The 24607-nt window shown below is 30.5% G+C and overlaps 2 protein-coding genes and 1 non-coding gene across 3 annotated transcripts; 2 read left to right on the top strand and 1 right to left on the bottom strand.

The window, feature by feature from the left end:
- The first annotated feature begins 64 nt into the window (after positions 1 to 64).
- TRNAN-GUU lies at positions 65 to 138 on the top strand. The gene has a single exon. It is a non-coding gene; the product is annotated as a tRNA-Asn (tRNA).
- Positions 139 to 11003: 10865 nt separating this feature from the next.
- LOC114406673 lies at positions 11004 to 17731 on the bottom strand. Its single transcript, XM_028369442.1, has 14 exons — positions 17662 to 17731; positions 17479 to 17580; positions 17338 to 17391; positions 17157 to 17218; positions 16784 to 16881; positions 16565 to 16616; positions 15825 to 15917; positions 15125 to 15235; positions 14467 to 14818; positions 13550 to 13992; positions 13162 to 13271; positions 12783 to 12841; positions 12514 to 12698; positions 11004 to 11563 (listed from the first exon to the last, which is right to left on the bottom strand). The coding sequence occupies exons 1-14, from the start codon at positions 17699 to 17701 to the stop codon at positions 11375 to 11377; spliced, it is 1950 nt and encodes a 649-aa protein (XP_028225243.1). The 5' UTR covers positions 17702 to 17731; the 3' UTR covers positions 11004 to 11374.
- Positions 17732 to 19573: 1842 nt separating this feature from the next.
- On the top strand, positions 19574 to 24429 carry LOC114406672 (GTP-binding protein BRASSINAZOLE INSENSITIVE PALE GREEN 2, chloroplastic-like). Its single transcript, XM_028369441.1, has 4 exons — positions 19574 to 19752; positions 19859 to 21126; positions 21417 to 21584; positions 23721 to 24429. Exons 1-4 carry the CDS (start codon positions 19647 to 19649, stop codon positions 24084 to 24086), a joined length of 1908 nt encoding a protein of 635 aa, XP_028225242.1. The 5' UTR covers positions 19574 to 19646; the 3' UTR covers positions 24087 to 24429.
- The last annotated feature ends 178 nt before the right edge of the window (positions 24430 to 24607 follow it).

Genomic DNA, 24607 nt, shown 5'->3' with positions numbered 1-24607 from the left:
ACCCTCAGTTTTTAACTTTTTCTTTTAAAGAATAAATTAATATTTAAGATACTGCAAGTAAAAAGCTGGAATAGCTCAGTTGGTTAGAGCGTGTGGCTGTTAACCACAAGGTCGGAGGTTCAAGCCCTCCTTCTAGCGATTTTAAAAAAAACCTAAAAGTGTTCAAAGTTACTTTTTTTAATGCGTACAAATTCATATTTTATTACAAATTATCAAAGTAGTGTGTTTTAAAAAAAAATACCTATATGGCAGTATAAGACAAGTATGTGAAAGTCAATTTTAGTTTGGTGTAAATAATTTATGGTAGTTTTTAGTAAAAAAAAATTATGCAGTACTATTTTAGTAATTTTTTATGGGGTACTATTTTAATGAGTATAAAAAAAATTGATGCAGTGTCATTTTAGTAATTTAAAAACAAAATACTTCGTTTTAGTAAAAAAAATAAAAGCATTAAGATCTTCTGTTCTTTTTTACTTTTTGTTTATGACAGGTTTGAAAGGGATTGCAAAACTGTGATCGCCTGATGGATAACTTTCATCTTTTGAATTCAGATTTTTTTTTAAAAAAAATTCGGTTTCCTTTTCAATTGAGATTTGGTTAGAAGGTGAACGAACTATTGGAGATGACACCTATCGATAGGGGTAACAGCATCAAATGTAGTAGTAGGTTTGCTGGAATTGGAAATAGCATCTTTAAATTAAAAGGGATTACTAATAATGATAACGATATATTAATGTTACTACATCATACATTTGATAATTTGATTCAAGTTTAAAGCCAATGCAAAATGTAAAGGTAAAGATGTTTCCTAAATCATGAAAGATATGATATCCACCAATCTTTATGGTACAAGAACCCATACTTACACATATATAGGGCCGAATGTGACAACAACCATAGGCAATTGACATTGAATAAATGATTCAAAATTTGCCTCAAAAGTTTTCATCTTCAAAGGATTTAAAGTGGTGGATAACATGTCACTTTATTGAACCTTCTTCCGTCTTTAGCACGAGGTGCATCCCATACATACATGTGGATTTTCTGGGAGATTCCAAGAAAGCTAAAAATGCAAGTATGAAACTTCACTAAAAACCATATAAGCAACTCTTTCATCTACCTTTTTAAAAGCTTTGGTGTCCTTTTTTTTATTTGGAATTAACCCAACATTTCCTTGACCACTTTTTTTTTTATTAAAAAACCGTGGTTTAAAATTGCGATTTCGAAGAATCTGGATTTGCAAAATCTTGTAACTTGTAAGCTTTTTTTTCCCCTCATATCCGTTGGTTATGCCTTCATTAAAATTAAAAACCATATTAGCAACTCTTTCATTTACCTTTTTAAAAGCTTTTGTGTCCTTTTTTATTTGGAATTAACCCAACATTTCCTTGACCACTTTATTTTATTAAAAATAAAAACAGGGTTTAAAATTGCGATTTCGAAGAATTTGGAATTGCAAAATTTTGTAACTTGTAAGCTTTTATTTTTCCCTTTGATTTCCTTTGGTTATGCCTTCATCAAAATTAAAAACCATATTAGCAACACTTTCGTTTACCTTTTTAAAAGCTTTTGTGTGCTTTTTTTTTATTTGGATTTGGATTTAACCCAACATTTCCTAGACCACTTTAGATGAAAATCACAGTTTGAAATTATGATTTCGAAGAATTTGGATTTGCATATCTCGTTTTCTTTTACCCCTTGTTTCATGCCCGTGGTAAGATGCTGCCGGCTATACGCGGCAATAAATGTGCTGAACGAATGTATTCTTTTTATTATTAATAATAAAGAAAAAGGAAATAAGAGAATTACACACGTACAACAAAAATTGTGTCCAATGCAATAGCAGTTACACAAGATAAGATATCATCAAAATAAAGTTCTAATGTGACCAATGTCAAACGGTGGAAGCTCCCTTTTTTTACAAGAATATCAGCACACTAAAAAGTGACTTAATAAATACAATTATCGTACAAACGGATGAAACCAAAGTGATTATTATTCAATTAAATGGATAATAACTAAGGAATTTATCACTATAACGATATGTCTAAACTCATTAGTCTATACATAACATAACATAACCTATTTCATTGAGGATAACAAAGAGTTCAACATGCATGTTTGTAGTGTGATCATAAATCCGAAAAGCCAAAATTCTTGAGAGTCTATACCTCCAAAATTTGATGGCCTTGGATTATCTAAAGAATTTTCATCAATATTCAACTTGACAAAAAGAGAAATAGGTACAAACGGTACAACATTACATGAGGCTCTTGCAGAGGAAGATCATCCCCTGAAATGAATTTGAATGAACTGACTTTGGCTTGTGATCGGGTTCATCTTGTAAATCTGCATACATCCTCGCCTTCCAACAGTGGTTATAGGTTTTCCAAATGATCTAGAATGCAGTCCCAGCAAATATAAAAGGAAGACAAAGTTCTAAACCCAAGTCCAGCTTTCTTCACATGTATTTAGAATGGTAGGTGTCCAACAAAGCCACCTAAAAACAAATTTCGTTGTTTAGTAATAACATGTCGGCGAAGGATAAAAAAAACTTTTGAGCTTGTAATAAGAGGAAAATTTTCTATAAAAAATTAGGACACTAAGATTCTTGTAGTTAATAGGTATAATTATCTTGTTTGATACTCTATTATCTTCTATTTTTAGTTTGTTCCTTTATTTATGCTTTATCATATTCCTATTGAAGTATGAACTTATGATGTCATGCATATTATCCCAAACTCTACATTTGGACCGACCTAGTGGTTTAATTTTTTTTTTTTTGTTATTTGTCTTTTTAGTGGTTCTAAATTAGTCTAATTTATTAATTATGGTGGTAAAAAAAACTGTCACGATTGATATTTCTTACAAACAAAAATTGTCATAATTTATAAATTAGATAAAGTTGAAACTAAATAAAAGATAGAAAAACAAAATTTAAAAAAAAGTTAAAAGACCAAAACAAAAAAAAATTACAGCTTAAGAAATAATTTGGCCTAATTATGCCTAACTATAATAACAGAAAGAATATCCATGTTTGCCTAAAGCAAGAGAATAGTAAATAGTAGTGGCTTATGGACGGAAGTTATTGGGAAATAAAATGTTGAATTAAAATTAGTTTTCATTCATTTTTAAACTTAATTTCTATAGTTTTTTTCTTTCTAACTGGTCATTAGATGAATTTTAAAATAATTACCACTAATATAATACTATCACGTAGTTAATTGTGTAGATTTATTTTTCCAATTACTTGGTGTTTATTTAGGGAAGAAAAAGAAAAGAAGTGCCACCTTTTTGTGGTAGTATATATTAAGAACATCTCTTAAGTCTCCGAAAAAAAATCTCTTAAGTGAAAGTGAAAGATTAATTCATATTTGAGTCATTGATTTCATCAAAGTGAAATCTTTCCCTATGTATATGGCTAGAATAAAACTCTAGTTAATGCATTTGAAGACTCAATTATCTATTTCTTGTAAGTACTTCTCTCCTTTAGGCATGATCATTAAATTTAAACAAATGATCCTAAGTTACTCTATAGTTAATAAATTAAAAGGAATATAAATAATCATAAAAACTTGGGTTATATTAAGTAAAATTAACTGAAAAATTAATTAAAAGCTAAAAAATTAACTTATTAAATCATAAGTATATGGTAAAACTAACGGTTGAGGTAGTTAAAAAATATAAAATGATTAAAAAATAATAGAATTATTATTTATTTAAAAAGGATAAGTAAAAAATTTGATAAATAATTAAAAATAAAAAGGAAAGAAAATATTATTTCAAATAGCATTTCAAAAAAAGTTAAAAATTACTAAAAAAAATTGTTTACTGAACAGTTAAATGAGTTTTTCAATTATTGAAAAAAATTAAAAATTAACTAAAATATCTTGTCAAACATAATCATAATTAAGTATACTAACCAGGATTAGATCTAATGAAAGAGGTCAGTCTTTGATAATGTGGTGAACCAAAATCCAAATCCCTTATAACAAAGATATTACCATGTCTTGAATAGGATTGTATCCAAAGGAGAATTATGGGGGGGGGGGGGGGGGGAACTTGGTTAAGTATAAGAGAGAAAATTTGTAATAAATTAAAATTCATAATAAATAAATATTTTTCATAATATAAATTACATTTTTTTATTTATGATAAAACAATTTATATTATGATACAAGGCTATTCTTAATTATTGAAAATTTTTAAAAATAAATTTGAAATTTGGTTTAGTAATAAAGATGAAAAGAATAAATTGAAAGAGATAAAAGGTTAAGATGAATTTCTAAAAATTATTTTTTTGAATAAAAATTATTAAAATTGTTTTCATTGAATACTATTCATAAAAGTACTCTTATTTAATATAGCTATTCTAATTTATATAGAAAAAAGGATATTAAAATTATTTTTTTTAATTCCTCAATAATATACTTAATTGATAAGTTAAAATTTGCAAAATTATTAAATTGATTTATTTATTTTTCTGGACCGCTCCTATTCAATTGATAGCAAAGTCAATATGGATATAATATAATATTGAAAAGTGAGGAACGTCACGTGTAATTTATCTATCATCTGTACATTTTTGTGCTCCTTCAATGGAAAGCGAAAATTAAAAATTTAGTTATTCTTATTGTTACTTATGTCTTAGTCTCTAAATTTTAGGTATTTATCTTTTTCAATTTTTCCCGACTGATTTTTATTGTTTGAATGCATAATATATGATTTTTTTATCACAAGAGCAACTAAAAACATTTTCAAAATTATGATAAAATAACATAGATAAACATAAAAAAAAAAATTTAGAGGAATGATCAAATTATATCGGTGTAACTTTAATAATTAATATATAATTTTTATAACTTGATATAGAATATAATTTTTATTAATCCAACCATTGAATTATATTTAGGTAATATCAATATCGAATTATATTTAAGTAATATCAATATCGTTTGTATCAAATTTTGTTAAAATTAAACAATATTAAAAAAATAATTAAATAATTTATATTTTAATATAATTTAAAATGTTTATTTACATTAATTTTAATTTATATGAAAAAGATAACAAATAATTTTAAATTAATAAAAAATTTATATACGTGATGTAAAAAAAAATTATATTCAATGGTAAATTTTAAGAAACTATTATATTTAAAACAAATACTACGTTCTACTACTTATTTAAAATAAAAACTGTTAAAAATAAGTTTAAATTCTAGGAGGTTTCATTCAGAAATAATAATTCAACAATCTTATCAATGAATTATAAGATTAATTTGATGAGAAAAAATAAATAAAAAGAAGAAGATATCATGATTCAAATTTTCAGTGACAAAAAATTAACAACATTTGTGGATGATAATAAAAAATCAAACAAGCTAAATGTCAATCAATACATAAGATGTGATTGAAGATGATTGTTTTGTAAAAGTTCTATAAAAGATTATTTTAATAAAGCGACTTTCTAGTTGCTCAACAAGATTCACATCAAAGCAACAAAATTAAAATTGGAAAATTAAAGCTTTAAGATATAGAGTTCTATAGGTGGTGTATATCAGTATATGTTGTTCTGCAATTAAAATTTCGATAGGTATATTTTATAATATATTTTAATATAAATGACATCAATGCAAATATCATAGTATATAAAATATTTTTATTAAGCTAAGAAGTCTTATTATTATATAATTATTCAAAATTTAATATATATATATATATATATATATATATATATATATATATATATATATATATATACTCTTTAAAATCATATAAAACACGAAACAAAATTGAAATAATTAGAGAAGTTTAATATAAAATTGTCGTTAAAATATATTAAAATAATTTGTAAAACTTGAATCAATGAAAAATAATTTCATCACCGGATAAGAATGGCAAAATACATCCCCAGAAAAAGATGCTTTAATTGAAGCGACCTTCTATTTATCCCTTTTGCATCAGCATACGTGTTGGTATGGTTAAACATGGCAACAAAGGAGATAAAAAGAAGATAGGAAGTAAAACCATTATTCATTTTCAAAAGGTAGTTATGGGCTCTTTTGGTTATTATTAATCAAATTGAAACAGCTACTGCGGCTTCAAGAATACTTTCCTCTGTATAGCCAAAAATAGAAAAACAGAGAATTTTTATTTCAAACCTTTTTCAGTTTTTACTTTAAAAAAATCACACATTTATGACGAAAAGGAGAAGGCAAGATAATAACAAACACACTAACCCATTCCTTTAAAAACTAAGGGTTCAACTCAACTAGTTATTTAATGTGTGTTTTCTTGATACTAATATTGTTAATCAAATATTCATTCATGTGTTCATAGTAAATAAGACTTATTACTATTCTCATTGACATCATGCCAGAGTGAGATCTCTTGTGTATGTGTATACATGACTTTTTTAGTATTCCAGACTACTTATTAGACACTACCAGTCCTATGATAGTTTCTTCAAACTTAATGAACATGGTATTTATTGGAATACAAGTGTGAGGTGAAGTCTCACATTAATTATGTAAAAATGAGAAAATTGAGTACCATATAAGGGAAGGTAAGACCCATAAACTTGAGTCTTAAGATTTGGGATTAAAGTATGGTCTCAAGTTCACTTATTTGGTTGCTCATAGTCCATTAGTGTAAATCTTCCAGATGTTTACCCCTTTCAGTTGCACAACAATTAGTATCAGAGTCGATGGTTCAACTTGGTGACCGGTTCAGACGAAAAAGATGGTAAATCCTTGGCTTGGGGATCCCTTGTATCGAAATCTTTCTGGCGATAGGTTTAGGCAGCATGTCTCGTGGGTGAAACGGCAATGCAAGTATCTAGAGCACGTGAGCTCTAATGGCCACCATGAAAATTGCTTATGCTCAAGGAGAAGGCTACCATGTGAAAGAGACTCACACTTGAGGAGAAGATTATTAGAATACATGTGTAAGGTGAAGTTACATATCAGATAAGAATACGAAGATTGAACACCATATAAGTGAAGGCAAGTAAGATGACGACAGTGGATCCTTGGTCTGAGGATCCCTTATATCAAAAGTCTTCCTAACGATAGGTCCAAGTGGCATGTCTTGTAGGTGGAGAGGCGATGCAAGTATCTAGAACATGTGGGCTTTAATGGCCACCATGGTATACTTGTGGATGATAATGACTTTTGGTTGAGAAGGAGGCTATCATGTGGAAGAGACTCACACTTGAGGGAGAGATTATTGGAATAAAAGTGTGAGGTAAAATCTCACATCGTGTAAGAATGAGAAGATTAAGCACCATATAAGTGAAAACAAGACTCATAAACCTAAGCCTTAAGGTTTTGAGTTAAAGTGTGGTGTCAAGTTCACCTATATCATTGTTCATGATCAATTAAAGACAAGAGAAATATTCACAATTGCATATTTAACACATTAAGACATACTACATCACAAAATAATCATAGTTAATATACAAAATGATACAATATTCATGCTTATGCAACAAATTCAACTCTATAGAGATTTTTAACCATCCTGCTCCAATGTGTTCTTTAACATGATGTAACATAAAGCCCAACACTAACTAGTAGGTCAAAATGTGACATATGTCATAAACCACATAGATGATAGTGATATTGATCATATAGCAATTAGTGACATTATTAGGATATCCTTACAATGGTATTTGCTACCACAACATAGAATTTGCAATTATCATAGTCACATGTGAAGTCACACATTTGCATATCCTCAACCTTAAGGCTAGACAATGGTACCTCCATTAACCTTTCCACACTAGTCCTAGATGAAGTGTATATATGCGTATACTCTCAACATGCAATCAAGAGATCAACAATTAGACTCTCTTTTGAAGAAAAACTATAATAACACTATCCTTATTTTTTAAACCAAGTTATAGCCCAACAATCAACTCCCTGGTCTCAACAAGTCTATCACACCAAATGTAACTCTCCAGAGAGTACTAAGCATTCCTAACACCTTATATTTACTTTCTTTTAGGTTATTGTGTATAGGTATAAAATACTTATTTTTTTTATTCTTATATATAAGACTCAATTAGTTAATACATCAAGATTAAAAAGTGATTAATTGAATTGATAACTATAAAATTATTTTAAATTTATAATTTTTTTCCAAAACTATTATTGTCATTAATATTTTTCTCTTCTAATGATTTATTAATATACTTTCTTTTTTCTTTTAATAAAATATATTTCTTATCTAAAAATAATTATTACAATGAATATTATAAATTGGGTCTTATAAAAAAAGAACTACTAATCTCTATCAAAAAATTAATTAATTATCTTTAATAAAAAATATTATCTTAACAATTTTTTTCAGTCACAAAAATATGAATATACTATAAACTTTACGAGAAAAAAAAATCAGATTTAATTCTACTCAGAACCACATAATGTTAGTATACCAATATATTACTTGAACTCTTCAAGTAAAATAAAAGAAAACTATAAATTGATGAAATAAATTTATTTATTAAACATTTTTAATTAAATATATTTGTAAAATATTCAAATAATTAAAAAAAATTAACTACAATAACCAATCAAACAAACTCTTAATAATATTTCCTATACCGCTTTTTCGATTATAATTATAATGTATCATTCGTTGCCCTGATTTTGTTGTCAAAAGTTAAACTGTATTAAAAGTGTTTAAATTAAACGATAATTTCTTAAAGAATAATAGTTTAAATACTGGTCAGTCTGAGGATAAAGATAACAATGGTGTCAATGCACAGGTGGGATAAAGAAGCCAAAAAAAGCTCAGTCACTAATGTTTGTCCCCAGAAGCAGCACATCATCACATGAAACATGGAATTTGTCATGGATTTTCTATTAAAAAAAACATTAAGCAACGTACTGTTATTGCACTTATCATTGCTTAATGCTTCACTTGTCACTTTTCTACTATTTTCTATTTTTTATTCAAAACAATGTCCCCTACTAACACGTGTTATTCCTTTATTGAGGTTTTTTAAGGGATTCCTTAATTGAGTTAGATTTCAGCCTATCATGTTATTTTTTCGCTAATAAGTTTACTCTGATTAAATTTATAATGAAATTTCTTGAATTTTTTCTAAATTGTACATGATATTCTTTTCTTTCCATTTTTACATTTACAGCAATCTCAATCGTTGAGATATACGATGCAACGCTTTTCAAACAATTAAGAAAGATTAAAGTATAACGAATGAAAGGGTTAACATTAATATTTTTCAAAAAATTAAGAGGTTAGTATAACAAAAAAAAAAATGTCGCGTGCAATCTATTTTTTTATAGAAAGTATCAATGCAATTTACTCTTTTTACTTTCACACACGTTCATTAATTTATGGTAAGAATGTCTTTTTTGAAAAAATTATTAAAAGTAAAACAATTTTTTTTGTAAGAAATTTAAGCCAAATTACATGAACCAAATTTTTTGACAAATGTGTTATAAAATTTTTTAGATATCAAAATTGTTTAATTGATGAATCAAAAGTGAATTTACACCTTAGTTATATATAATCATTTAAAAAATTAAAAGAAAATAAGAAAATATAAGATTGATCGAATAATTATAAAAAATATCACGAATCGAATTTTTCCTATCAATAAAAATTAATAAATTATCAATTAATATTTAATAATAAAAATATTTAATAAACAAAATTGATATTTATTAGGAATCCAATGATAGGATCCGACTAATTTACAAGGAAACTTGGAAGTGGCCGGGAAATTCCAAGAAAGGATGTACAACTATGTTTATGCTGTCACGTCAACGTTGATTGAGACTTGAGAGATCCGGAATGCTCAATTGAGTTATAATCCATGGTAACTCCAACACAAACTTCTAGGATAATTACAACGGTTATTCCTAATCTCAAACCTACCATCATTTGAGTTATACACGACCAATTTGGAAGAATCAATTTTGAACATAGCAATACCATTTTCTAAGATGCACGGGGTAAAGTGAAGGCCAAGCATATTGTTCATCGTATGTTTCCGTCGCAAAATCGAAGGAAAGAATCGTGTCTTGCTTACCACTTATTTTAGTTGCATTCCAATTAAGAGTGTCACTCACAAATATTCAAGTATGAGGTAAAGTCCTGCATCAGATAAAAGTGGAAAAGTTGAGTATCATATAAGTGATGAGAAGACATATAAACTTAAATTTTAAGATTTTGAGTTAAAGTGTGGTATCAAGTTTCCTTGTGTAGTGACTCGTGATTCACCTTAGCTAATCCATAAATAGTTATTATCATAAAGAATAAAAATCGATGTTTTCTTAATTACTTTTTTAATAGAAAATACTAATTGATTAAATAAAAAACAATTTATTTTATTATTCATTTAGATTTATGAACTAGGATCCATTTATACTCTGTGGAATATTATATTTTAAAAAAATCAATTAAATAATCTAAAGATTGAAATTGATTCACTTAAAAATTAAAAATGTTAAGTACCAAGTAAATGAGATGATTCTATCATTTTTAATTAAACTAATTAATCAAATCAATTAATGATTTTCTATAAAAAAATAATAATTAATAATAACATCAGATAATATTTCTAATTATTAACATTTTTAACTTTTTAAGTGAATCAATTCTAATATTTAGATTATTTAAATTGAATGATTGAAATTTGATGTAAGTATAATGTTTTACACCTTATATAAATGGATCATAACCCTAGATTTATAATATAAAAAAATGTTTATTCTATTAACTGGCATTTAAGGTAATATTAGCATTACAGGAGCAATTTTGAGTTTACAAAAAAAGACTATGGCATATTGGTCATTCAAGTTTCAATTTTAAATGTTACTTAATGCCGTTACATGAAGGGAATTAAGAGTAACGCCAAGAGACAAGGTTATCCGGCATAATGAGTAAAACACGTGAACTCAGGAAGTTTCAATGTAATTTGTTCTATGATAAACAAATAAATAATAGATTATAAAATATTACAAAATGTTATAAGAATAGAGTAACTTAACGTCAAAGAGAGGAAAAGTATAAGATTTGGTTCAAATTCCAAACTAATACAATTTCATCCGAGTTAACGAATGGAAAAAAAAGATCAAACTAATTCCAAAATAAAATAGAAAAAGCATGTAGATATGGTCTAACTGTGCATGAAATGAATATCTTTGCAACTCCTAATCCTAAAGGCCTAAAGCCTAAACCTGATAAAACCATTAGTTATTTACAGTATTTGGCAAGTCATCCTCCTTAAATTTGTGAACCAGCTCTTTTCTTAAAAACTAGTCATTTATATAAATGAAGCGGAAAGACTCTAAAACTCAGATTCTTATATACCAAAATCATATGGATTGCATGTCACATCCTTATAAGGACTCTGCAAACTGTGAGGCCTCCAAGTCAAGCTCTTGTCTCATGACACAGTTCATAAACCACTCGCTACTGAAAGTCCATATACCTTTCTGTGCAGCTATCATTGCTTCTTCTGTGTCTTCTTCGCATGCCACAAAGATTGTTGTTGATGTTTCGTTTACCGTTTCTAGTCCACTGATAACCTAATACAAAAATAAGTGGAATTTGATAACTAGCGAGCTCCAAAATAACAGAATGTAAATAGATGTATGATGTGAATAAGATGAATCATGGAATGAAAATTTTATATATGGGCATAATACACATGCAAGACGCTTCTGAAGCTGTTCTTTATGTTAGGAAAGAGTAAGGGACTACATTCAAGAAGCATAAAAAATGATAGAGGATGTAATTAGTTTAGATAAATAGCAGAAACCCATATGTTGAATAGCAAGCACACCAAGGTAAACTTTTGTGGTTAAACTTCATAACGACCCAACAGTAGAAAACTTTCAATCCATAAACATTCTGACATAAACTTCCGTTGACACTTTTCACAGGGCTTTTGTAAGCTTTTTTGGAAAATGTTGGACTAATATTTCAAACAGGGAAATATTTGGCTATTTGCAAATGTAATTTTAGCAGAAGCAACTTTTATTTAGATTCTCCATTGGGTGATTACTTCATTCCAAACTCAATTTTAACTAAATTAATTCTACAAAATCATACACATCCAAAATCAATTCTTTAAATGCTTAAGCAAACAATAGATAGTAAAACATGACTTAGGAAAGAACTAGAAATCAAAATAAATATATAGTCAGACATCTCGATTAAGAAGGTTTCAAAGCTAGTTTCTGAAACTAGGTTGAGTAAATTCATTTTGTCATCAAAGTAGAAGCCTAAAGAATATTATTATGTAAGAAAGATAAGCATTTTTAAAAGCATTGACACCATGTACGAAAGATAGGCATTTTTAAAAGCATTGACACCATGTGACAATAGTTACCCGTGTTCAAATGTTTCATGCTTTTAAGCATTTCTAAATGATGGGAAATGCCATATGCACTGTTTCAGGTCTGCTTAAATTTAAGTTTCAGTATTTTTCAAAAAAAAAAATGAGGTTTCAGGTAATAAAAAGAATAGGACTTACATTACCACCTGCAGACCTGACAATTGCAGACAATGTTTTAGGAGTTTGAACATGAGCCGCAATACATATATTATAACCCTTAAACAAAGCATCAGGGCTAGCTTTTGCCCGGAGAACTGCATTTTTTAAATCAGATTTGTACTTCAGCAGATAATCTGTATCATTCAGTATGTGAGGCAGTTCATCTGCAAATTCATTTTTAAAATTAGTGCATATTCTACCTTAATAATAATAATTAGATATAGATAAGAAAGTTTGTTAGACTTTACCTACAAATCTTCCTTGACGATAACTTTCTTTTAACCAACTTGATGAAATCACCCAAGCACTGTGTAGTCAACAATATCTCCTTGTTATAAATAGTCAACATGATTAATTATATACAAAAATGTAGTAAATTATATATTGATGAATAATAGGAACAACTTCATAAGAATCAGACTATAAGAACGTTATCGCCTTATCGGCATGTTTAGATTTGATTTGATTATTTTTTAGAGTATATTTTTTTTTCCAATAACTTTCATTTTGATTATAAGATGCCAAGATTTCAACTAGTTTAAAATTAATAGTAGATCTCAACTATAAATAAAATTTCAGTATGAAACTAGGCAAGCTAACATTTGAAAAATATTATTTTGAACCTACCCTGAACAGAGGGCGGTACAGAAATTCAGAGTCTTCCTCACTTTTCCTGTGACAACGTGTGTGGTCATACTTCCATCATGTGATATACTTCCACCAAGGTCTTCAATCACCTATACATAGAACAAATGTCTAATGGTGTTAAGTTAAAAAAAGAAATATCTAGATCTCAGCATTTGAGTTAATTTCCAGGTTCTATCCTATTACTATGAAAAAATAGAAAGCTTCAAACAGACCCCTTTTTTTCTGCCAGCAGCAAAAATCCAATGTTGAAAGGCGAATGTCAATACAGTCAAAAGGAAGAGACCAGGTCTCTAAAAGGACAGTAAGAAAAAAGTTGCCCATCAATTTACCAAAGCATTTATAAAATGCTTGGGTAATTAAAACATACCTTCGTGAGCTGTGTTTTCTTAGCATCATCAGCAATATTCATCAACATAATTCTAAAGCATTGTTTAGTTGATGGAAAGTCTATGTTGATGGGAGCTTCTAAATGCAAATAATCCCCGATACATTTTTCAGAACTTTTTGTAATTGAAGGATCATGAGGGACTTCATCAAAACAAGGATTGGCCTTATCAGTCTCGAAGATAAAACCGCAGCTAGAATCTGGTTGATAGTCAACCATCTGGCTCCCCTTCACCCTTTTTGACTTCAATGAGGACAAAGAGGCTTCCCAGGCCCTCTTTGCACCTTTTGTAGATTGAGAAGAATACTTCACATTAGCATCAATTCCATCCTGTGAACTTTCTGGACTGGCCTGTCTATCATCATTTACTTTGGCAAAAGGAGAAATGCCAGTGCAGCATTCCTTAGCATTGTGACTGTCAAATCCTGTTCGAAGAGTAAGAGATTACAACAAAAATTACATAAAACCGTCAAATAGTCCCTATAAAAGATATTTTTTAACTACTTTTTTAATTACAAAAGGATATCATTTAAATTATAGGCTTAAATATGTTTTTGTCCTTGATAAATGTCCAAATTTTATATTTGGTCCCTATTAATTATTTTTTTATTCTTTGGTCCCTAATAAATTTAAAATTGTTTTTGTCCCTAAATTTCTTTAAATAACACTTTAAATAGTTAAATAAAGTAATTTTGATAGCACTTTAGGGACCAAAACCAAAAATATAAATTTATCAGGGATCAAAAACAAAATTATAAATTTATCAAGAACCAAAGACTAAAAACTATTTAATATTGACCAAACACAAAATTCAGTCATTTATTAAGGACCAAAAACATAAGTCTAAATTATAAAATATTCACATTTAGAAGTATGGGAAACACAGATTGATGCACTACCACTGAGTTTGTCATATTCTGTTGAAGATCCTTCTTTCACCAAAGCTTCATGTTGATTTTTACTTGATTCTGTTCTATGGGAAGATTTATCTGGAAATTTCAAATCCACATGTAACTTTCCCGAAAATTCAAGCTGCTCATCTTCAGCAATGGCAGATGTAAAGGAATTCTGATGAAACTGTGAGGGGAGATACTTCACAGTGTTAGCATCGTCAGCTAATAATTCTTTCCCTAGGTGGCAAACCATGAGAGTCGAACCACCAAGAAAGCATAATGATTTTTGAATATCAGCTTTTATGGGTAACCTGCGGGCCCTTCCTTTGGTACCCACCTGTGCTATTTCTACAAAACCCTGTTGTTGTAATTCACAAATCGTAACATCAGAGAACTAAGGGAGCATCTTTTACAGGAACCAAATTATGATTTTGATAACTGATATTTTACTATTTAAACTGGCCTCTTTACATAAATGTCAACTTTTTTTTCTACAATAAATAAATATGTAACTGGAAAAATAAACAAGGAGGAATACTAGCATGATCACATATCTATCAAGTATTCAAAACTCAAAAATGAAATAAACAATCATTTATAAAATAAATAAAAAATAAGTTTATGATCTGCTCAAGATTCCAGAGAATTTTCATTTATAAATTACCTGTTTAAGCCAAAATCCTTCTGATTCTTTGTCCCCCCAGCATAAAATAGAACGAACACCAACACTTTGAAGTCTCTTCCTTAGCTCTAGAAACATTAGATGGCCAAAACCCTGCAGGAAATTAACAAATAATTAACTGAGCTAGAAGAAACCTTATTTGAACTCATGATTACCACGATCACCAAACCATGTAAACACAGACAACATATGACATGAGCAAGAGAGTTAGGAAAAGGTTCAACATGTCATATAAGTTGCCACAGCTCAACACAACAGAGATACACATAAAGGAGAATAAACAACATCCAAATACAGTATGCCATTAGACTTCTTTAAGAAGCATTATCTTGGCATCAATGTGAAAATTCAAATAAGTTCCAAAACCTGAGCTGTAGATACAAGATGATCATGTAAATTTTCACTATTTAGTTTGTATTAATCCTGTTTACAAGATAAATTCTCATGAAGCTATCTACTTCAGTTATTACAAGATACAAAAAAAGAGAGTGAAAAATGAGAAAATTACAATAGAAAATATAGCAGAATCTTTATATATAATCTTGTAACCAAACCTACGAAAATGTTTCTGTAATTAACCATTTCAAGTTTATTCTTCAAACTGACTCCCAATGTGACATTTTCAAAAGGAAAAAGAAAGCTTAAAACCTAAATAAAGAAGAATGTAAAATTTAGGAAAGACCTTCCGTTGATAGATTGCATTGACAGCTGCAAGTGGGATCTCTGCATATTCTGTATCTGCAGGGATGATTTGGTATGTAATTGCAGCTATAACCTGAAAAAAGATAAGTTAATCATATTTTAAGATGTAATTATATATACTACCATAGTTCTCTAATTTACACTGCAAAGCTTTGTTGTATAGCTCACATTAGTAGATGGTAAGAAACATTTTTGTTCCTTTTATTTCTATGATTTCTAAGCTTGACGGTTGCTAAGATGAAAAGTGAGAGTATTGGAAAACATCAATCAGGGAAATTGATGAGACAATGTCAACTTGCTTATATAACCAAACATTCCATCAATAATGATGACTAAATATATCATGTAATTTGATTACCAATCCAACAGACTCCACAAAATATTAGCTGAAATTGTTAAGTTTTCTCTTCAAGAAATATAGGCATGCTCTACTATATATTGTACTCAAACAGACTACAGAATCTCAGGACTAAACTTGCTACACTTTTTCTTTAAGAAATTGAAACATGCTTTACTATAATTTGTAAACATACTACAATGACCAAAACCACTTTCCTTAAATTTAATTTATAGGATGGGATAGGATAATGCAGCAATGCAGCATACATTGCTTATAGCTGCTTCCTAGAAGACCAAAAAAATGTAGGCTTAGAAATATAACATGGATAGAAAACATGCTCCAATTTGTGACTTAAGTATAGTTGTCTATAAAATATATACCTTTCCTGAATTTCCAACAGAAGTGGATTTGATAAGTAGTGTACGATATTTCCTGCAAGACAAAACCTACAGTTAAACCAGGTAAATTAAGTTCACAAAAACAAATATACAAACTTGTGAATAGATACTGTTAAAATCATTGTAGTCAATGAACTAGCAGTAACACAACCATGGAAGCATTATAAACATGTAAAAGAAAGGAGAATAAGTAGCTTATACCCATTAGTCACACATCTCTCAAGAAACTTTGATTGCTTTCCTGTATTCGCGGCATAATTCATTCCAGGTAGCTCTGTCGTATACATCTGTAATACTTCCTGCAAAACCATTTACAGAGACATTTCAGATGAGGGAAATTTGCCATGTAAGTGCATTTGGAATAACTTTTTTACAGTTTATTTTAAGACTTATCTTATGATCTGGCCCTAAGCTATTTTTCAACTTACTTGAAAAAAACTCATTTTCTCATCAATTATAGAAACAACTGATACACACATGCTTATATGATAAGCATGTATTCAATAAGTGCTTAATTAAGCTATTTACCCACTTGGACCCTAAATGTGTCACACTGTGGAGAAAGAGGAGTTACCTGAAGGTAAGATTTGCTAATAGCATCAACATCTTTAGGATTAACTAGCACGAACTCGTGTTCTATGAAATTATAAACCAAACAGCAAACATTGCAATCACGTTAATTAGTATGAGTTATTAATTACATACTTAAATAAGATTAATGCTACAGAAAATCACGTGTAAATGTAGCATTTTACCTTTATCGCCAGACCTCAAATCCTCAGAAGCGCTTCCACGGTTTGGAGCCACTGCTGCTCAAAGGAACATTAGCAAAAAAAATCGTTAATCAAATCAAACAAACTCAAACGACATTGCGTTTCTTGTGGTTTCAGTAATACCTGACACTTTGATCTTCCCGCTTCGGGGAAGAGAGATTACGACGCCGTTTGAATCGGAGTTGCAGGTGAAGCGGTTAGCCTCGACCGTAATCTCGCAGTTACCTGCGTAATGAGAAGGTGGAAATCAAAGTTAGGAGTGAGCAATGAAATCGAAGGCGTAAATTCTAGGGTTTGAAGAATCACCAATGGAGATTGGAGACGAAGGTTTTCGTTTTGGCGCCATTGTTTTTTATTTGTATTTGAGTTTTAGTTTAACTTGAAGTAACCCAGAGTGAAAGGTTTATATAGAAAATGCATGGACTGTGCGCGCCGAGAACATTTTTGTCAAAATGAAAAATGAAGGCAAAATTTTATTTTAAAAAAATGACATTGTATTTAAAATCTAATTTCAATTTGAAAAACCACAAAAAAATGCACTAAATAAATAAAGTATTTACAGTGAAAAAACAAATATTTGGTAAACGTGTAAACCAATCAGTAAAGTTATGAAATCCGATCCGGATCAGTGACCCAGTTGAGATAGTAGGTCAGTGGGTTACTGATTCAACCAGTGGATCAATAATTGATCCGATTTAACCCAGTATATATTAACAATTCAAAATTATATATATATATATATATATATATATATATATATATATATATATAATTAACATTATTTGATTAAGAAAAATTCATTCATACTCCTAATTCAATAACACAATTACATAGGTCTTGAGTTTTTTTTAGGAGCTAAGTAATTTTTTTGTTTTTTTAACGCAAAATAGGTTTTATAAACCGGACCGGGTCACCGGATTCACCCCAAACCGACCAGGTTTGATCGGGTCATTTTACGTTAGATGCACGACTGATCCAATAATTAAATTGGTCCGGTTGGACTGAATTTTTGAACTATGCCAATCAGGATGAAACTGTTCTAGTTTAACTATAATTTTTTATAAAAAAAGGTATACTTAAGCATTTAAGATAAAAAACAATAAAATATTCTTCTAAAATTTTAGTTCTGTTTAATTTGTAAGTTTTTATGTTGAAAAGTAAAATGATATACATAAATTTTTTTATTTATCTCTTAATTTTAATATGTTACTAGTAGTTTATTTTTTATTATTTAATAATGTATTGTCACGTTATTATATTTTTTTCATAAAAATTGTATAAAAGCTCAACTTTTAAATTATATGTTAATACATAATTATATTCTAACTTTACAATTTAGATTGACACACTGATTTATTTTTAGGAGGGACAAGTAGTATTTTTTAATAAGTTTTTTCCAACACAATAAAAAATAAATAAGAGGATAAAATATATAATAAAACGAGTAATGTAATAAAAAAATTTATAAAAATTCTAAGCATTTGATGGTCTACTAAAAATATTAATTGTTTTAACTATATGTGTCTTATAGGTTTAACACTTGATAGATATTATAGAATATCCTTTGAGAAGGTATAAAGCACCCATGTCTTTAAAGTTTCATAAAATGGTCATGGATTATCCTTTCAAGAATCCATGCCAATTTTTAAGATAAATTGAGTTATGATTATACACGACTATGATAGAACGATTAAACATTAGAGGTCGATCGACGACCAATTGTCTAATGTAACATTAGTGGCAAATCGTGTTTATGTTTCTAGTATGCCAACCCCAAAGAAGTGCACCACCAAGATAAAGCTTTTTAGACACCCTTCCAAACAACCCTTGACACATGACAAGATAAGCAAACAACAAATTGTAGGAGTGTAAGGACACGTTAAGAGGCACAACCCTAAGGCTCTAACATGTTATGGAGGCAATGTGACACTATCATATGTTAGTCATAAATAAAATTCCGCACTTGATATTAGTTAAGTGAACCCTTGTTTTTTATTTCATTAATATTATGTTTGAAGTTAGTTTTTCCAAAAAAAAAAAAAAACAAATAAAGGATTTATACAGTTCATTGATTGTCATTAGTTACACTATATATTAATTTTTTGTCTTCTTTATTTTTTTTTCTTACATGATTCAATTTTTATTAATATAATTTTTTAATTAAAAAATACTCACTCCAAAAACAAAATAAAAAAGCAACTTAACATATGCTTTGCTTTGCCTTACCCTCTTCAGCATTCGCGCTTGGGCACCTGAATAAGTCTATCTCTCAGACTCAAGACTTGACAGCCATGACTATGTTGTTGTCCACAATCATTGTTCCTTCCACCAAGCTCATCATCTTCAACAACAACAACACGCAAGAGCGTGCACTTCCAACTTTTCGTCATTTCTCAGGTAAATAAATTCAACCCTTTTCACTTGTATCAAATAGCAACACTTTTCTTCCCTTTTCCTTTATTTTTCCGATACCCATTTGCGTTTTTATGTGCCCTGAACTTAGATTCCAGCAAACGCTTCGAGAAAGTGTCGTCCTTTATTGCTTTTGCGGTGAACGGTGGCTCCGCTCATGTTAAAGCTACGCATAGGAGAGATGGTAGTAGAAACCCGCTTATGAGTGAGGGGAGAGATGAAGATGAAGCTAGAGGACCCATTTGCCCTGGTTGTGGAGTCTTCATGCAAGATAAGGACCCTAATTTTCTCGGGTATTACCAACCAAGGAAGATGAAAATGGAAGAGTTTTCAGAAGAGGAGGATGATGATGTGGGGTTTTTGAATGGAAGTGAAAGTGAGCTTGGAGAAGAAAGTGAAGGGTTAATAGATGAGTTAGATTGGGATTCTGATGATTTGGAAGATGAGTTATTGGGTGAAGATGATAATGAGAAGTTGGAATTGGATGGGTTTACACCTGCTGGAGTTGGGTATGGTAACATAACTGAGGAGTATTTGGAGAGGGTGAAGAAGAAGAAGGTTTCCAAAGCTGAGAAGAAGAGGATGGCTAAGGAGGCTGACAAGGAGAAAGAGGAGGCCACCGTGTGTGCCCGGTGCCATTCCTTGAGAAACTATGGCCAGGTGAAGAACCAGACGGTGGAGAATCTCATACCTGATTTTGATTTCGATAGGTTGATTTCGACGCGGCTGATGAACCCTTCTGGGAGTGGCAGTGCTACTGTTGTTGTCATGGTTGTGGACTGTGTTGATTTCGATGGTTCATTCCCTAGAACTGCGGTGAAGTCGTTGTTCCAGGCGTTGGAAAGAATTCAGGATAACTCGAAGAGGTCCAAGAAGCTGCCAAAACTTGTTCTTGTGGCCACAAAGGTTGATCTCCTTCCGTCGCAGGTTTCTCCTGCAAGGTTGGATAGATGGGTTAGAAACCGTGCAAGATCCGGAGGAGCGCCTAAGTTAAACGGGGTTTATATGGTCAGTTCGAAGAAGGATTTAGGTGTGAGGAATTTGTTGTCATTTGTGAAGGATTTGGCTGGTCCTCGTGGGAATGTGTGGGTGATTGGAGCTCAAAATGCAGGGAAGTCTACTCTGATCAATGCGTTTGCAAAGAAACAAGGAGCTAAAGTTACGAAGCTCACGGAAGCTCCAATTCCTGGCACAACGCTTGGGATCTTGAGAATTGCAGGAGTTTTGCCAGCTAAGACTAAGATGTTTGACACTCCAGGGCTCTTGCACCCATATTTAATGTCAATGAGATTGAACCGGGATGAGCAAAAGATGGTTGAGATACGGAAGGAACTTCGGCCTCGGACATACAGAATTAAGGCAAGTTACTTATTGCTATTGCTGTTCTCTATCCTGGATCTAAATTTTCAGGGGTGCTTTTATTTTCTTGCTCAGATTCAGTATGCATTGTGCATATTCATAAGACTTGAGAGCTAACAGAAATTATTTAAGTATTATGTTTTCTGCATAACAATTATAGCCATTTTTTGGCATTTGACGATTCTGAACCATAAATATGCACACTGAATCAAGACTGCAAGGCTTTTATGCATTGGCATGCATAATTTAGAAAAGGAGTGAAGTTCTCACATGCTGCTTTTGATTTACAGGTAGGGCAGGCTATACACATTGGTGGCTTGACAAGACTTGACCTTGTTGAAGCCTCTGTTGAAACAATATATGCCACAGTTTGGGCATCACTAAATGTTTCTCTTCACATGGGGAAAATAGAAAATGCTGACGAGGTTTGGAGAAATCATGTTGGTATCAGACTGCAGGCAAGCCTTTTCTTGTTCTCCTACCAACCTAAATATGTCTCAATATTCTTTGATTACTGAGGAGGTTGAAAACTGTATTTTTCCATAGATTGTCCATTTTTATTCCATTTGATAATTCTGCTCATATCTAATTCCGTCATAATAAATTCAAGTAACCATTGTAATCTACATAAGCTATGGAAGATTTTATATTTACTTGGGAAGAAGGGCTTTCCTACACAAAACAATAGAAAAGAAGACTTTGCATGGTGTCTGTAGGTTATACTTAGCTAGTGTGCGCACCAAGAATCTAACAAGAAACATAGTTTTAGTTTCCTTTAAGGGGTGGGAGTTGAAGAATGATGATAGGGGGAATGTGCTTGTGCACATTTGTGAATTGTGAGTTTTGAACACCAAATGCAAATGTTTCTGGGAAATATTGGCATAGAGATATGATGAAATCATCTTTGTTTTGCAAACCAAATATCATTAGTATTTCTCAAGAAACTAACAAATTACCATGTAGGATAGAGGAGGACCTTTTGTTAATTAGATAAACATAACTTAAAACAACCAAACTTTTGTCAAATCCAAATTACGTGAAAAAAAAAAAACTATCACACTTTGATTAACATTGTAGTAGATATTTGCATCTGAAAGAGCTTAATTTTGTCTTGATAAATGAGTTTGCTCTGATGGATTATCTTAAGCTATAATGATTAATGAGTGACTGATATGAAGCTAAGTATGGTGATTTTGGTGGAAAACTATCGGCTTCTTCAGTCAGAAATTATGATAAATTTGATTATTCCAAAGTAAAAATCATTTGCAAAGGTTTGGGGGATTCAAGCTCTTGAACAGTAATAATCTTCTAAGTTGGGAGAAGTTTGTTTTCACAAAATTTTCGTGTTCTGATAATTTTATACTTCTAGTTGATTTGGTGTTGGAAATACATGGCTTCATTAATTGGATTCACTTGTTGGCTAAAAAAGTTCACATATCCTTGTTACTGTAAGATTGAAAAATGGAATCCCTTGACTCATTCTGATTTTATTCTGCAAAGAAATGCACTCGTAATGCAAAGACATTCCTGGTTGAAAAGGGGAATGTAGTACTGTAATTTTTTTTTTTTGTAGATGAAAGAATGTTTGTTTATCATTGAAGTTCATCAGTTATTTTGAAATTGTTCCAAATGCTAAGTTATATTTTCAATTTGTCTTCAAGTACAATCACCTTTTATTCCCTACCCTACAGCTAGAAAGAGGCCTATGGTATAGACTTTTATTTATTTTTGTTGTTGCCACATACACAAAGCGTGTATTGGGTAGCAGATAGTATTATTTTTTTATATGAAGAAAAAATCAGCACACATTTTTAGGGTTTAAATTCTCTTAAAAAATTATGAAGTCCCATATTATGTTTTCATATGTTTTTTGGTTTAGTTGGTCCTTGTATGATTTATAAAAGTTGGATATCTGCTAGGATTAGTTTAGAAGCTTAGGAGCTTCTTGTTTGTTACTGATAAGCGCTTTCTCTTTGACTGTTTATTAAATTCAGGTTTCCTATTAATTCCATATATGCTTTTATTTTTGCTGTGGTAACGTTATTTTAAAATCCCTAGTGAACCCGAGGGTACTAGCTCATTATGCTTAATGTTCTGCATCAAAGTCTATGGCCCAAACTTTTTCTTTATAGATTATGTCATACATTAAACCAAGCTTAATTGCATTTTTGGTCTCCTAACTTTTTCAATTTTGTGAACTTCATCCCTCCATTTATTGTTCTCAAATTTGAACCCTCAACTGTTTTAATTGTAATTTTGGTCCATCTATTGACTTAACATTCAGTGCATAACGAAAATGCTGACATAGCAATATAATAGAGTGTCACATCATCATATATGTGCTGGTGCGTCAATGCATAAATATTGGATGTTAAGTTAATAGATAGACTAAATTAAAATAGTATGGGATCAAATTGGAAAAACTAAAAATGAAGGAGCGAAATTAACAAAAACAAATGTGAGGAGTGTAGGCTTGACTTGGTTTCAGTCAGTTTTATATACAAAAAAACAAAATTGTGCTCAATTCATCTTTCTTCAAAAATGCATGTTGCTACGTTATTACTAATTTTAATTTAATTATATTCTTATTCCAGCCTCCCACTGGTAACGACCGTGCCGCCGAACTAGGAACATGGCAGGAAAGGGAAGTCAAAGTGTCTGGAACCAGTTGGGATGTCAACACCATTGACATAGCAATAGCGGGTTTAGGTTGGTTCTCATTGTGTCTCAAAGGTGAAGCAACCACAAAACTGTGGGTCTTCCATGGAGTAGAAGTAACCTTGAGAGAACCTTTGGTGCTTGACCGGGCGCCATCACTTGAGAAGCCAGGATTTTGGCTACCAAAAGCAATATCTGATGCTATTGGCAACCAAACCAAACTTGAAGCTCAAAGAAGGAAACAACAACTTGAAGATGAAGGTACGGAATACGTGGGGGCAGGGGCAGAGTTATCTGCATGAAAAGAATTTTGCCTGATTCTTTTTAAGGAGGATGGTAATTGAATTGGCGTGTTGCAAAGGCAATAACATGTTTTTTTGCAACTAAAGCTTCTACGCCCATTTCTATCTACTGGTTGGTGTGATATGATAACCCCCCACCAACAAATACACATAAATGCATTGCTCGCTGAATAGGTGACACAGTGGGTGATTTATGTAATTTTGACTTTTGAGATGAATCGTAAGACCTGGTCTTTAATGTACATAAATTGGTGAGTTATATTTGTGCAAAAAAAGTTCGAATATAATTCATTTATTTGTGACCGATTAATTAACTACTCTTGGACTGTGTTTTGTCGTGTTCCATGAAGGCCTTTTTTTTATGCCCGTTTACGTTAAAGTTAAAATATATTTTCATGAAGTTAGATTCAGTTTTGATAAAGAAAATCATTTAAATAAGAGATTTTATTATCTCCAAAGAGCTAAGTACGGAAGAGGTTAAAAAGTGGATTCAATCTTGGAGCATCAATGAACAATTGCTT

The sequence above is a fragment of the Glycine soja genome, chromosome 3 (genome assembly GCF_004193775.1).
Source record: "Glycine soja cultivar W05 chromosome 3, ASM419377v2, whole genome shotgun sequence".
NCBI classification, from domain to species: domain Eukaryota; kingdom Viridiplantae; phylum Streptophyta; class Magnoliopsida; order Fabales; family Fabaceae; genus Glycine; species Glycine soja.
This window is presented reverse-complemented; position numbering and strand designations above follow the sequence as displayed.